Source organism: Fragaria vesca, linkage group LG5 (genome assembly GCF_000184155.1).
Source record: "Fragaria vesca subsp. vesca linkage group LG5, FraVesHawaii_1.0, whole genome shotgun sequence".
Lineage (NCBI taxonomy): Eukaryota > Viridiplantae > Streptophyta > Magnoliopsida > Rosales > Rosaceae > Fragaria > Fragaria vesca.
The window spans coordinates 21017537-21031467 of record NC_020495.1 but is presented as its reverse complement, the minus strand read 5'-3'; the positions used below and the strand labels follow the sequence as shown (position 1 = coordinate 21031467).

Here is a 13931-nt window from a genome sequence, read left to right as displayed (position 1 = left end):
GAAAGCTAGATAATCTGTATCATCTGTCATTCAACTGTAACGTATTCATTGTCCCCAAAAGTAATCTGTAGTGCAATATTATTGACGTTCATAGTCTATTGCTTTACATTTCTGGTTTACAGTGCACGTATGTATATACTTCTTGCATAATCCCTCTTGTTTACATCTCAGGTGAGTTTGCCAAGAAAACTAGTACTTCCCTTCACTCTTGTTCTTCTTCCTCGTTGCTTGTAAAGAACTAGCGATAGAAGTTAACAAACAGCACAAACGACATCTTTTTTTATTCCTTCATTGGGCGCCAACAGTTTCCTGTAAGTATCATAAAACAACTTGGTAATTTTTCAGAGTTAATACTGTAACTGCTGTTTGACATTGTTATAGAAATTTAAAATACCCATCTGTTTCTTATATAGTAGTCTAGAGGATATGTTTCACGCTAGCTTGGATGTTTTATTATCTGGTGCAGCAAACAAAAGAACTCAGTTACCTACCTAACAATAGTTTGACTTTTAAAACACTACTGAAAGAAGAAATCAATTCATTATTTATTTAAATTTCCAGACATGCAAGATGTAAAATACTAACTAGGCAATCACTAACGGTAAGCAATACAACTTGCATCCACTTTCATGAGGCTTTCCAGAGAAGGCTAGTTGTGTGCTTTGACTTGGACTTTGGAGAGGCAGTCAGTCAAGTGAAATTATCCCAGCAATTGCTTACCTTTTGTATGCACTTAGAAACAAGTTGTCAAGTGAATCCAATTGTAAATTCATAATGAGACGGGAGTCTCTTTCATCTAATTAACTTATTTCTTCTGTGTTGATCATTTCAACCCTTTAGTTAATTTCATTGTGTTAGATTTAGATATTGCATGTTGTCTGACAGTCATGCTATTCTTTATAGGCAATTGCACAGAGGAAATGATCTGGTGGATGTGCTGATCACCAACGGAAAGACCAAGAACCTTACAAACTCCACCAAACTGGACTTGGGAAATTTCTGTCATTTTATGGGAAGATACCTCTAGTTCTAAGTCAGTCAACTGCTGGAGCAATATTCTGAATTCTGAGTGTTTCTTCGCCTATTTAATCAGACATTTTGAACTCAAATATCCAGTTGGGGAAGAAAGTAAATACAAGAGAGTAAAGAGAGAAATAAAATGGTGGAGAGTGCAGTAAAGTTTCTGCTTGACAAGCTTGGACCTCTTATCGAAAATGAGTGGCAACTGTTGAGAGGGGTTAGGGAAGAAATTTTGTATCTAAGAGGAGAACTGGAGTGCATGACGGCTTTCCTGAGGGTTGCTGATGCGTATGAAGAGAGTGATGAGGAACTCAAAGTCTGGGTTAAACAACTAAGAGAAATTGCCCATGAAAGTGAAGATGTTCTTGATGAGTTTACCCTTCTACAAGCACATGATCATGGGGTGGAGGGATTATATGGTTCAATCCATAAGCTTTCTTGCTGCATCAAGAACACAAAAGCTCGATACCGAATTGCTTCAGAGTTAAGAGCCATAAACTCCAGGATCAGAAAAGTCTCTGAGGTTCATAAGCGACTCCACCACAAATTCAATATGGCTGAACAAGGCTCAAGTTCTAAGGACCATCGAGGTGACGCTTTACTTCTAGAGAAAACTGATATAGTCGGCATAGACAAGCCTATTAAGCAGATGGTCGGGAGGCTGCTCAATGGTGATTGTGCACGTGAGGTAGTTTCTGTGGCAGGAATGGGAGGAATGGGGAAGACTACCCTGGCGAAGCAAGTCTATGATGCAGCAGAAGTGAAGAAACATTTCAAATTACGCGCTTGGATCACTGTTACTCAGTCTTTCAAACTAGGGGAACTTCTTAAAGACATCGTTCAACAGCTCCACCAAGCAATCAGAAGTCCAGTTCCACAAGAAATCAATAGCATGAGTACCAACCAGCTGAAAACAATCATTAAAGACTTCCTACAGAAGAGGAGGTATCTCATTGTCTTGGATGATGTGTGGCACTTGTACGGATGGAATGCTATGAAGTATGCATTGCCTAATAATATGTATGGCAGCCGAGTAATTCTCACTACTCGAAATGCAGATATAGCCTCGACAACAAGCATGGAGTCTGGAGGTGAAGTCTACACTTTGGAGCCCTTGCCCCCAATGGAATCATGGGAGTTACTGTGCAAGAAGACATTCCAAGGGAATTCCTGCCCTCCTCATTTAGAGAAAATCTGTAATTATGTTTTGAAAAAGTGTGAGGGGCTTCCCCTTGCTATTGTGGCTATTAGTGGAGTTTTAGCTGCCAAAGATAAGCGCAGAATTGATGAGTGGGATATGGTTGGCCACAGTCTTGGGTATGAAATTGAGGGCAACGACAAACTGCAGGACTTGAAGAAAGTACTTTCACTCAGCTTTAATGATTTACCATACTATCTCAAATCTTGCTTCTTGTACCTGAGCATCTTTCCAGAGGATCATTTGATTAAGCATATGAGGCTTATTCGATTATGGATGGCAGAGGGCTTCATTGAAGAAAAACAAGGAAAAACATTGGAAGAGGTTGCAGAGGATTACCTCAATGAACTGTTGAATAGGAGCATGATTCAAGCAGCAGAGACAACAGCTGATGGAAGGGTTACAAAACTTCGTATCCATGATCTCTTCCGTGAAATAATCACCTCCAAAACAAGAGATCAGAACTTTGCCACAGTAGCCAAAGAGCATAATGTAACACTGCCAGAAAAAATCCGCCGCCTGTCAATACATAACACACTGCAGTATGTACAGACAAACAGGTGTGCTTCTCAACTACGTTCTCTTTTTATGTTCACAGTAGCTGAGAAACCATCACTACGAAGACTCTTCCCGGCCGGCTTTGCGCTGCTTAATGTGTTGGATTTGCAAAGCACTCCTTTAAATGTTTTCCCAGTTGAAGTTGTGAACCTTTACTTTTTAAAGTATCTGAGTTTGAGAGATACCAGGGTAAAAGCCATCCCTAGATTTATAGGGAAGCTTCAGAACCTGGAAACTTTGGATATGAAGCATTCTCGTGTTACTGAACTTCCAGTTGAAATCCTGAAACTCCAACGTCTGCGCTATCTCCTGGTGTATCGTTATGAGTTTGTTCCTTACGAAGATTTTCACTCTACATATGGTTTTAAGGTCCTTGAAAAAATAGGGGCTTTGAAATCCCTTCAAAAGCTATGTTTCATTGAGGTCAACCAAGGTGGCAGTGCATTAATGAGAGAGCTGGGGAAACTAATTCAATTGAGAAGGTTAGGCATTGTTAAGATGAGGAAAGAAGATGGCAAGGCTCTTTCTTCATCCATTGAAAAGTTGTCCAAACTTTCTGCATTGTCCATAACTTCAGTGGAAGAGGACGAGATCATTGATTTGGAGCACCTATATTCTCCTCCCATGTTGCTTCAGCGTTTGTACTTGCGAGGGAGATTGGAAGCATTGCCTCATTGGATACCTTCTCTTCACAGCCTCGTCAAGTTGTATTTGAAATGGAGCAGGTTAAAGGATGATCCACTTGTATCTCTTCAACATTTGCCCAATCTAGTACATCTCGAGCTGTGTCAGGTTTTTGAAGGAGACACATTATGTTTTGGAGATGGCGGTTTTAAGAAGCTCAAGCATTTATGCCTCGATAAATCTGATGAACTTCGATGTATAGAGGTGGAGGTGGGAACAATGCCTTGTCTTGAAAATCTAAGCATCCGGCGCTGTAAATCACTGGAGAAAGTACCATCAGGCATTGAACATCTCGTCAAACTAAAGGTGCTCAAGTTTTTCGATATGCCAGAAAAACTAATCAAGACTCTACTTCCACATGAAAAGGGCAATGATTATTGGAAAGTTTGTCATGTTCCAGAAGTTTATGTCACTTACTTGAGAGAGTTTGGGTGGGAGGTATTCTCACTAGAAGGCTTGAGCGAGGCACAACACTCTTCTCAACCCAGTTCTGTCATGAAGAGCCTTGGAACCGGTTGGAAGTGATAATTCAACTTGACCTGAAAGTGATGCTAGTTAGGTTTTACAGGGCAAGTAAATGAAACAGTAATGTAATGCTCATGAAAAGACCCTTGTAATTTATTTTAAAAAGCTTGTTTGTACATTTTAAACTATGTAATTATTGGTAATTCATGTGTGAATCAAGCAGTGTAATTTGTGCTTCGGAAAAGTCGTTGCCTTGTAGTGGCGGATACAGGATTTGACACTTGGGTGGGCTCGAATTTATTTTTTTTTTGGTTGATTGAAACAATAAGAAATTTTAACGGTAGTCTAAAATATTTAACTAAAATATATTAGATATACAATTTATGAGAAATTTTAAATACATACCCTTAATCTCTTAATACACACATCTATTATTTTATGTTTCTATTGAGATTTTATAGATAAGCTAAATGACCAAAACAAACATCTATTATTAAAAAAAAAAAATCGCCCTAGAAGTATGTTTTTCAACATCTTCTACCCTAAAATCGTCGAAAGCACGTTTTCTCCCCTAACCCCAACTCTTCTCCACAATTCATTTGAGTTGTCTTTTTTGTTCTTCTTCTTTTTATTTTTAATTTTTTAATTTTTTATTTGTATCACCTTTAGTTTGATCTTGCAGATCATGTTGTCAAGTATTGCATCTTTATCATGACATATTTTATCGAATAAAATATGTTTAATAGCTATTGTATTTCTACAGTTCTACTAGCTTGTGAATTTTGAAAACTTGTATTGGTGATTTGGAGTTGGGATATAACAATAATCATTTGATTATAAATTGAACGATGATAACCAAAAATTTCTAGCAAAAATTAGACGAAATAATATGTAAAAAAAGGTACCAAATAATAAATATATATTAGTTATATTAAATAATGGAATATTTCATAAATTAATGACATTTTAAGCAGTTTGGGATGTGTATTAAGTTAATACTGAAATGAAAAACTTGATAAGTGGTGTTTTAAGTAAAAGGTGTGTATTAAGATATTAGAGGTGTGTATTTAAAATTTCTCACAATTTATTTATTGAGATGCAATATAAAAACTCATCCAAAACTACCATTTACAATCGTTAGAAAAATTTTTTTTTTTTGGGAACTATTTATATGATAAAATAGAGGTTAAGATAAGAATTCATCATAACAAATACCAAAACAGATCTAACATCTTACCAAAGAATGCTATGAGGCCCATTGTTCAATTTTGAGCCGAGTGAAAAAATGCATTTTAGAAGAAAGGGAGCTTTTTTAAACTTTAGTGAGGACCTTTAAGTTGAGAACTTGTTAAGGACTTTTTGGCTTATCCCACATTTCGATTTTATATCCGCATCTTGACTGTTCAGTTTGTAAGTATTTGAGTAGATCATTTCTCTAAATTTTCAGCTATATTGAAAATTGTTAAGGCATTCATAAGTGTGATTTATCAATTATGAACTTGAACGGATCATATTTGACAGATTTGGTTCGTCCATTAATTTGATCTAGTTTGTTATCTTAACGAACACCAATTTGGTTAAACGGATAAGATGTCAAAATATGATCGAAAAATGAGTCTTTTAAACCATAAACAGAAAAGTCCTAAATTTAAGAGTCCTCATTGCTAAAACTGGGAATCGAACCCAGGTGGGGTTGCTGTTAATACTTGCATGACACCAAGTCTATTGAAGCTTCTTTTATTACTGTAATACACACGCTAAAATATTTAATGTCAAATTCTCCGTTGGGCTTGAGCCCATGCACCCAAGCAAAGCCTGGCTACGTGCCTGTTGCCTTGTGATCTAAGACTTGCCGATTTTCTGGTATTTGTGAGAGAAGAGATACTAGGTTACTTTCTTCTTTTTTTTTGGAATCAAGACACCAATAACTTTATTAAGGAAAAATTTATCAAATATTACAAAGTTCAACCAAGGGAATTGAGGTTACAGTGTCAAAAGTAAAAAGAAGTAGCTAACTTGTGACTCTCACCAGTCTTTCAAACTTCTATTGTAACCATGCAGTCCACATAACTTGAATATTATCCGCTTTGAGAGCTAGAGCTAACCGGCCATCACGGTTTTGTTTTTAAGACTAGTTTTTGACCTGTGCTTTGCACGAGATCTTGATCATCTAAAAAGAAAGTTGATTGGTTAAATTTTGTTTACTGTTATACAAGTTATTTTCAATTATTTTGTGTTTTTTTTTATTTTTTTATTTATTGTTTACTATAATAATCTTTATTTTTACTTGTTTTAGATGACTAGGGCAATAGAAAATTGGATTTTGAAAGTGCAAAAGAGGAAATTAAAAAGCAAAAAGAGAGGGGTAGAGGATCCAGATTTCGCAACGACGTCATTTCGTTCCAAAAAAGAGAGGGCCGATTCCTTCGTTGGTCTTTTCCGTACACATCACCACCGCTCCTCTCCACCCCCAATCAATCAATTAGAGTTTAACCAATTCCAAAATGTCCTCCTCCCCAAAACCCTAGCCCTATAATTCTCCCCTCAATACTACTCTTAATCAACGCTCATGGTCGGTACTAGTACCAACCCCGACGAGTCAACCGCCCAGACTTCGGCGGCGGGGGGTTCGGATTCGGCTCCGGCGCCGACGCCGTTACTGAACTCGAACGCGCCGCCGCCGTTCTTGAGCAAGACGTATGACATGGTGGACGACCCGGCGACCGACCCGATTGTGTCGTGGAGCCCCACCAACAACAGCTTCGTGGTTTGGAACCCGCCGGAGTTCGCCCGGGACCTCTTGCCTAAGTACTTCAAGCACAATAACTTCTCCAGTTTCGTCAGGCAGCTCAACACTTATGTAGAGCTCTCTCTCTCTCTCTCTCTCTCTCTCTCTCTCTCTCTCTCTTTTATCTTACTCCATTTGGTTTAGTGATTCATATTTTGTCCATGATTGAAGTCTATATTTGCGATTTCGGTATTTGATCTTACTTAACTATAATCCAGTTTGGTGAATGAGACCAAGATTGTACGGATAAGAGAAGAAAAATTAGCATGTGAGTGGTAATCGTGTCAGCTTTCTTCCGAAATTATATCCGAGGAGAATTCAGGCAAATAGGCTTGAAGTGCCGAGTGTTAGATGTCCTCTTTTTCTACCAAGCATTTGTATTGAGAGTTGAAAGTGAGCCGGGAGCGGGGTTGGAGTTTCACATTGCGGTCTAATGTGTGATGAAAAGAATGTCAGGTTTGAAAAATTTGATCTCTCTTCTCCTTCCTCCATTTTCTCAGCAAACAGATGGAGCAGAAGTGGGGATAAGAGGGAAAGAAATTGAGTGCCAGAATGCAAGATTAATGATAAAGTAGAATTTTAATTTGTTTTTTTTTTCTTTGTGTATGTAATCTTGACATCGGCTAGTCAGACGTCATACTTGTAGAGCAGTGGGATATAATCCTGGTTTCTTTTTTGGTTTTCTAGAAATGCTAGTGTCTCTTATTGATTAAGCGTTTCCGATGATTCTCAGTTGTGTTCTGATCACACAGCAACGATACTGGATTTAGTCCATTTCATGTTTCCTTTATATATATAGTTATTTCACTCTCAACATACTAAGGCGTCTTTGATGTTGGCAAGGTTAACAGTTACTAGGTAAGCTACCAGATGTTTATCTGGCTGGAGGAGATCTTGTGGTTTCTCACCATGTGCTGAAAAGTGGCCATGCTTGTCATGATTTTTGTTCTGTCACTATCGTTTGAAATATAGGTGGCTGGATGGGGTCATTCAGCACCTTAATCTGACCTTTTGTACAGCATATCACTTTTTCTGTTTTTCAAACAACGATATGATTCAGATCAAATAAATCATTATTCTATATCTTTGTTTCATTAGGTTCATGAAAATAACTGAACCTGCAGTTTTGTCGACACTTAAGTTACTTGAGTGTGTGCATGTGTGCGTGCGCACGCACGTGGTAAATTTCAGGATAGAAATACATGCTCATAGTGTAATGTCTACTGTATTGTATTGCCACCACAAATTAGTGGGTGTACCGGTATTTTTTTTTATGCCATGCTATTGATGTAAAAAATACGGATGCCAGTAGAAATATCAGTAGTTTGGATTTGCAGAATTGCTAACAAATATCTTAACTAAAGCAACCTGTATTTTAGTATATGTCAAGTTCTCTACATTTATTAACAGATTCAATAAGTTCTGGCATCTATGGAATATAAGATTCTGTGTCTTTGACTTCCTGTTCTCGGACCTACGAACACTATGAAGTATGTTAGTACTCATGTAAGTGGGTATTCTTACTGCATGGTCTAGTTACTTGCTGAAGATCTGTCAACACTTTACTTATATTGATCCATGTTTTGGTTAAAATATTGCTAAGTTGTTAGTTGCTCCAGATGGTTATTCTGTGTCAGGCTAGGAAATTTATGCCTTAAATGTGGTAGATAACGTGTTGGATTTCTGTCAGTGTCACGGGGCACTATATGTTTATGTTATGTGGAAATACCTGTAAACCAGTACTTCAGGTTTAAGCAAATGTTGCTTGAAATATAATTGTGGATAAAAGTATTGGTGAAAATTATTTCAACTATGCAAATTCAGAAATATCTTCTTTGAAACATGGAAATTTTGAATGGATGTATGAAGCTTTAGACAAGGTATAGTTTCTGAAATATAATTTTATCTAAGAAGGGTTTGCTACTGTAATGTAATTTAGTTTTTGTGAAAATGCAAGTTAAAAGTGTTAGGTTTGCATTATAGGACTTATGAATCTTGTTACTAGGAGGTTGGATGCTGTCTGATACCTTGATCTATTGTTTTTCCCATAGACTTTATGGCTTTTGGAAAATGACTGGATTTGGTTTCTTATCTCTTATAACTACGTTGTTCTTCACAAAGTTGATATTGATGTGCATGTCGAATTATGGGGAGTAACAATCTCTGACATAGAGACTACTGTGGATATAAGCATAGTTTTGGTGCCTGACATGTTGAGGGAGTCCATGTGTTAGTTAGGTGTCCTGTGCTCATATTTCATATAGAAAGAATCAGCTCCATATGAGTTTTTTTTGCCCATGGTCTTTCTTTGGTTTTCGCTTCTAGGCGGACTAGATGGTTTATCAGGACTGAGCTTTGGTTAGGCCCTACCTGAAGAATGGCTCTGTTTAGTTTACCTTATGTCATTTCATTTGTGTTACTGGTCTCAATCACAACTGTTTTTTTGACAGGGTTTAAATATTGTACTTTTGGTCACTATGAACCCTTGGTGATCTCCTTGATCATCGCTGAATGAAATTCGGAAGTGATGCAACATCTTGTTTCCCTAAGAATATAGAAGTTGATATGGTTTGGAGATGCAGGGACCCAAGTTGAATGATAATTCCTGTAGTTCAATAGTGATGACTGATGAGCTTAGGCTCTTGCAGTTTTCTGAATATTTTTTCCCCCTTTAATAGTAAACAAAAGCTATAATGGTCAAATTTCTTAAATTTCTCATGAGTGTTAATGACTCTTTTACCGCTTTATTAATGCTTGTCTGTATGTTCATCCTTATATTTGTTGTTGTTTTCATATACTTTGTTAATCATGCACTTCTTTTTGCTTTCTGTTATGGTGATTTAACCCTTCCTTAATTTTGGAGCTAACAGGGATTCAGGAAAGTTGATCCTGACCGCTGGGAATTTGCAAATGAGGGCTTTCTGAGGGGTCAAAAGCATCTTCTAAAGAGTATCAACCGGCGAAAACCTGCACATGGACATAGTCTTCAACAGCCACAGCAACCATCACATGGACAGAATTCAGTAGCTGCATGTGTAGAGGTAGGAAAGTTTGGTCTCGAGGAAGAGGTTGAGATGCTTAAGAGGGACAAGAATGTGCTTATGCAGGAACTTATCAGGTTGAGGCAGCAGCAACAGTCTACTGATAATCAGCTGCAAACAATGGTCCAACGTCTTCAAGGTATGGAGCAGCGGCAGCAACAGATGATGTCATTCCTTGCAAAGGCTGTGCAGAGCCCTGGTTTCTTGAATCAGTTTGTGCAACAGCAAAATGAGAGCAACAGGCGCATAACTGAAGTCAATAAGAAACGGAGACTCAGGCAGGAAGGAATTGCTGAAAATGAGCGTTCTGATACTCCTGATGGACAGATAGTTAAGTACCAGCCTCCGATGAATGAAGCGGCTAAGGCAATGCTCAGGAAGATTATGAAAACAAATACTTCTTCCCAGCTGGATTCTTTTAGCAACCATCTTGAGAATTTTTTGTTAGGTGAGGGTACATCATCATCCAGTGCAGTAGAGAGTGGGAGCTCTTCAAGTCATGCGTCTGGAGCTACACTTCAAGAGGTCCCGCCTACTTCAGGGCATGGGCCGTTTCCTGCGATTTCAGAAATAGAATCTTCTCTTAAGGCTACAAACTCTGGAGAAGTTATGAGAGATCCATTCTTGGATATGAATGTCCTCATTGGAGCACAAGAGGCACCGGCAGTTCCTATTTCTCAGGAAGTAGTCCCTGAGGTTTCTCAGGTACAAGGTATGGCAAATGGAGGTGTAATTGGTATTCCTGAAGGAAATGCAACACCTGAGGCAGGTGTTGGACTTATTCAAGACATGGCCCCTGAAGCTGGTGATGGATTTATTGACTCACCATTTGATTTTATGTCCCTAGATGTTGATAGTATTCCCCATGATGACCTTGATGCATTGAACTTGTGGGATCTTCTTGAACAAAGTCCTGTGCCTGACGAAATGGATTCAACCTCTGCAGAAGCCATACCTGTGGGAAATGAAGTGCAGCTGACAGAGAATGGATGTGATAAAACCCAGAACATGGATAGGCTTACTGAACAAATGGGAAATCTAAAATCAAATACTAAAGGGGTTTGATCGTGTTTACTAATGTACATTAGGTACAGACATCGTCCGAGGTAAACCCCCCAGACACATACTAAGTAGATCATATCAATCACTTGGTCCCTCTTATATGGTCATTGGAAAAGCAGCTTTGCCTTCTGTATCATTTCATCCTGGCTTTATTTTGCACATATGGGACATGTTTTTGTTGTCATTTCCCCTAGTCTCCTTAGTCTTCTTTAGTAGTCAGTGTTGAATGAAGGCAGTGGACATAGTTGTTTTAGAGGCTAAAACTTTTGATCTTTGATCTTTGTTGTACAGGTTGATGTCCGGCTCTAGGTAGAGTCAGACACAGCCTTTGTTTCAAAGTAATTGCTCCCAAGGGAGGCTTGTTTCTTGAACCAGTTCATGGTTGTTGCTTCGTTTGACGTTGGTTGTACTAACATCCTTGTTATCACATCCTTTGCTCTTGAAATCATAGCACTAATATCTGCATCTGGAAATATTTCATTGTTATGCAAAGTATTATGTGCGCTTACGACTTGTATGTTTTATATTTTATGCTATTAGAATCCAGGTTGTTAATATTCAAGAAAGGGTATGGAATAATTTACGGTTCAATCATATTGCAAACATGGTTCCCTTGTTTCTTTTGTTTGTGCATCACCAAAAGTAAGAGTTAGCTATAGGAATTTAAGTACCGTATCTGTATAATAGTGCTGAAGTTTCTGATATACCATTGTGGTTATGTATGTGTATGGAAGTATCTAACATCATGATTGTTGCAATTAGATGGTTCTGCTCTAGTGACAATGGGGATTGGGTACTAGTTCTATCACTCTTTAATATACGGCTTTGCCTTCAATGTCGGATTCTGATCCTAAAACTCCGATATTCAGAAATCCCGGCATTTTTATTCTTTTGCTGTTGCTGGCATCTTTTCCCTCTGTTGCTACTCGCAACTAATGCATTTCAATCTATTATTTGCACTAATTTTCGACTAGTTGAACGCATGGTACTAAGCCACCACTTATTAGTTGTTTTAGATCATGTCCAAAATGTTAATGTAGGACTAGACACTAGAGTAGTTCATCGGACTAAGATCATCACAGTTTTTGTTTCGAGTCATATGCTTTTGGATGCACTCTGTTTGGTAATTGTATCTGCTTATCTGAATTCTAACCACGTAGCACAACAACAATTATAAACTCAAACAGATCCTAAGAAGAAAATGGAAGATAGGTTATCAACAAGAAAGCATACGTGTCGAGATAAATAGTATTCACCTCAAAAAGGTTAAAACTAACAACGTTTTTACTGCATCAAATTCCCACACAAAATTCACCTGCCCGTTAATTTTGGGATATACACACCAACCTGTCAGCCCCTACAATGAGTTAATTTAGAACCAACTAGTTCTGTTTTAATTTCTTAGAATTTACATAGTTATGTTTTCACAAATTTAAGTAGAGCATAGGATGATTAGGATCAAAAGAGAAACAACAGATCTTGATAAGAAAGAGTAGTTAGTGTGCAAATGACATTAGTGAGAGAGAGAAGGCATCAACAAGCACTAAGGCTGTCTCCACCGCCACCACCAATGAGTACTGCAGCAGCTGACTTCACCCACCGGAGCTTCTTCCCGGCACTGTCCCCAGCCTCCAATCCTGACTCTCCAGGCATTATTGAAAACCTCTCTGATCTCGAGAAAGTTTCGGTTCTTGGCCACGGGGATAATGGCAGCACTGTCTACAAAGTACGTCACAATAAAAGCTCATGCATTTACGCCTTGAAAGTCCTCCGGTTTAACAACAATGCCGCCACCGGTATCCTTCAACAGGCCGCGCTTGAGGCGGAGATCCTCCAACTGGTCGACTCGCCCTACGTAATAAGATGTCACGGGGTTTTTGACAATGGGGCGTTCATGATCAGTCCGGATTATAATAACAATGAAGGTCATGGTGATTTGTGTTTTGTGATGGAGTACATGGAAGGAGGCTCACTGCAAGATGTGCTGCAAGCACGTCAGAGGTTACCGGAGCAGGTAATCTCTGGCGTGGCAAAATGTGTCCTCCAAGGACTGCACTATCTACATGCCATGCAGATAGTGCATAGGGACATCAAGCCCTCGAACCTCCTCATAAACGATAGAGGGGAGATCAAGATTGCAGATTTTGGGGTGAGTCACATAGTTGCGGGTGGCCATGAGGACTTGTATATGGGTACGTACGCTTACATGAGTCCTGAGAGGTTTGATCCAGAGAGGTGGGGTGGTGACAATGCAGATGGTTTTGCCGGAGATGTGTGGTCACTCGGTTTGGTGTTGTTGCAATGCTACGTTGGCCGGTTTCCACTCCTTGGACCGGAGCAGAAACCGGACTGGCCGACGTTGATGTGTGTGATTTGCTTTGGCGGGGAGAAGCTGGAGATGCCGGAGACGGCCTCACCGGAGTTTCGGAGTTTCATTTGGAGGTGTCTTGAGAAGGATTGGAGGAAGAGAGCAAAAGTTGATGAGCTTCTTGTTCACCCTTTTGTGAATAAAACTTGTTGCGCTTCTACTGATCAAGAGCTCATAATTTGATTTTGTTCCCCTTGTAGATTGAGTTTCTTCTTAATTTTCCTTTTTTTCTTTTCTTTCTTTTACACACACGTTAGGTACGGTGTTCTTCTTTTCCCAAAATTTTGAACCATTTTGTCTGGAAGGAATTTCATTCACATATATATATATATATATATATACACACACACACGCACACACACACGGAGGCGTTCTAAAGAGGATGTCCGCACAGTCCTTAAAGTGCGGATGTCTCTCCGTTCGCCACCGTACGGCGCCGGCGAAGGCGCGATTCCACCCCAGCGGACTCCAGCAGCGTCTCCAACCACTTTCCCTCCCCGGCTAATCCGCTGAATTCCAGTTTTCCGGCGAGATCACCCAAAACTTCAAACAAAATCGATCTCGCCGGAAAACTGGAATTCAGCGGACTCGCTAGGGAGGCAAAGTGATCGGGGACGCTGCTGGGGTGGAGGCACGCCCTCGCCGGCGCCGTACGGTAGCGAACAGAGGAATGTCCGCACTTTAAGAGCGTGCAGACGTCCTCCTCTGATCCGGATTGTGTATATATATATATATATATATATATAC

The 13931-nt window shown here is 39.2% G+C and overlaps 3 protein-coding genes across 3 annotated transcripts; all 3 read left to right on the top strand.

Annotated features, from left to right (window-relative positions):
* The first annotated feature begins 1159 nt into the window (after positions 1–1159).
* Positions 1160–3985, top strand: LOC101296782 (disease resistance protein RPM1-like). Its single transcript, XM_004301617.1, has 2 exons — positions 1160–2778; positions 2842–3985. The coding sequence occupies exons 1-2, from the start codon at positions 1160–1162 to the stop codon at positions 3983–3985; spliced, it is 2763 nt and encodes a 920-aa protein (XP_004301665.1).
* A 2382-nt stretch (positions 3986–6367) lies between these two features.
* Positions 6368–11280, top strand: LOC101302657 (heat shock factor protein HSF8-like). The gene is made up of 2 exons (XM_004300174.1): positions 6368–6785; positions 9584–11280. The coding sequence occupies exons 1-2, from the start codon at positions 6495–6497 to the stop codon at positions 10817–10819; spliced, it is 1527 nt and encodes a 508-aa protein (XP_004300222.1). The 5' UTR covers positions 6368–6494; the 3' UTR covers positions 10820–11280.
* A 1043-nt stretch (positions 11281–12323) lies between these two features.
* Positions 12324–13367, top strand: LOC101296494 (mitogen-activated protein kinase kinase 4-like). Its single transcript, XM_004301616.1, has one exon. The coding sequence runs from the start codon at positions 12324–12326 to the stop codon at positions 13365–13367; it is 1044 nt and encodes a 347-aa protein (XP_004301664.1).
* The last annotated feature ends 564 nt before the right edge of the window (positions 13368–13931 follow it).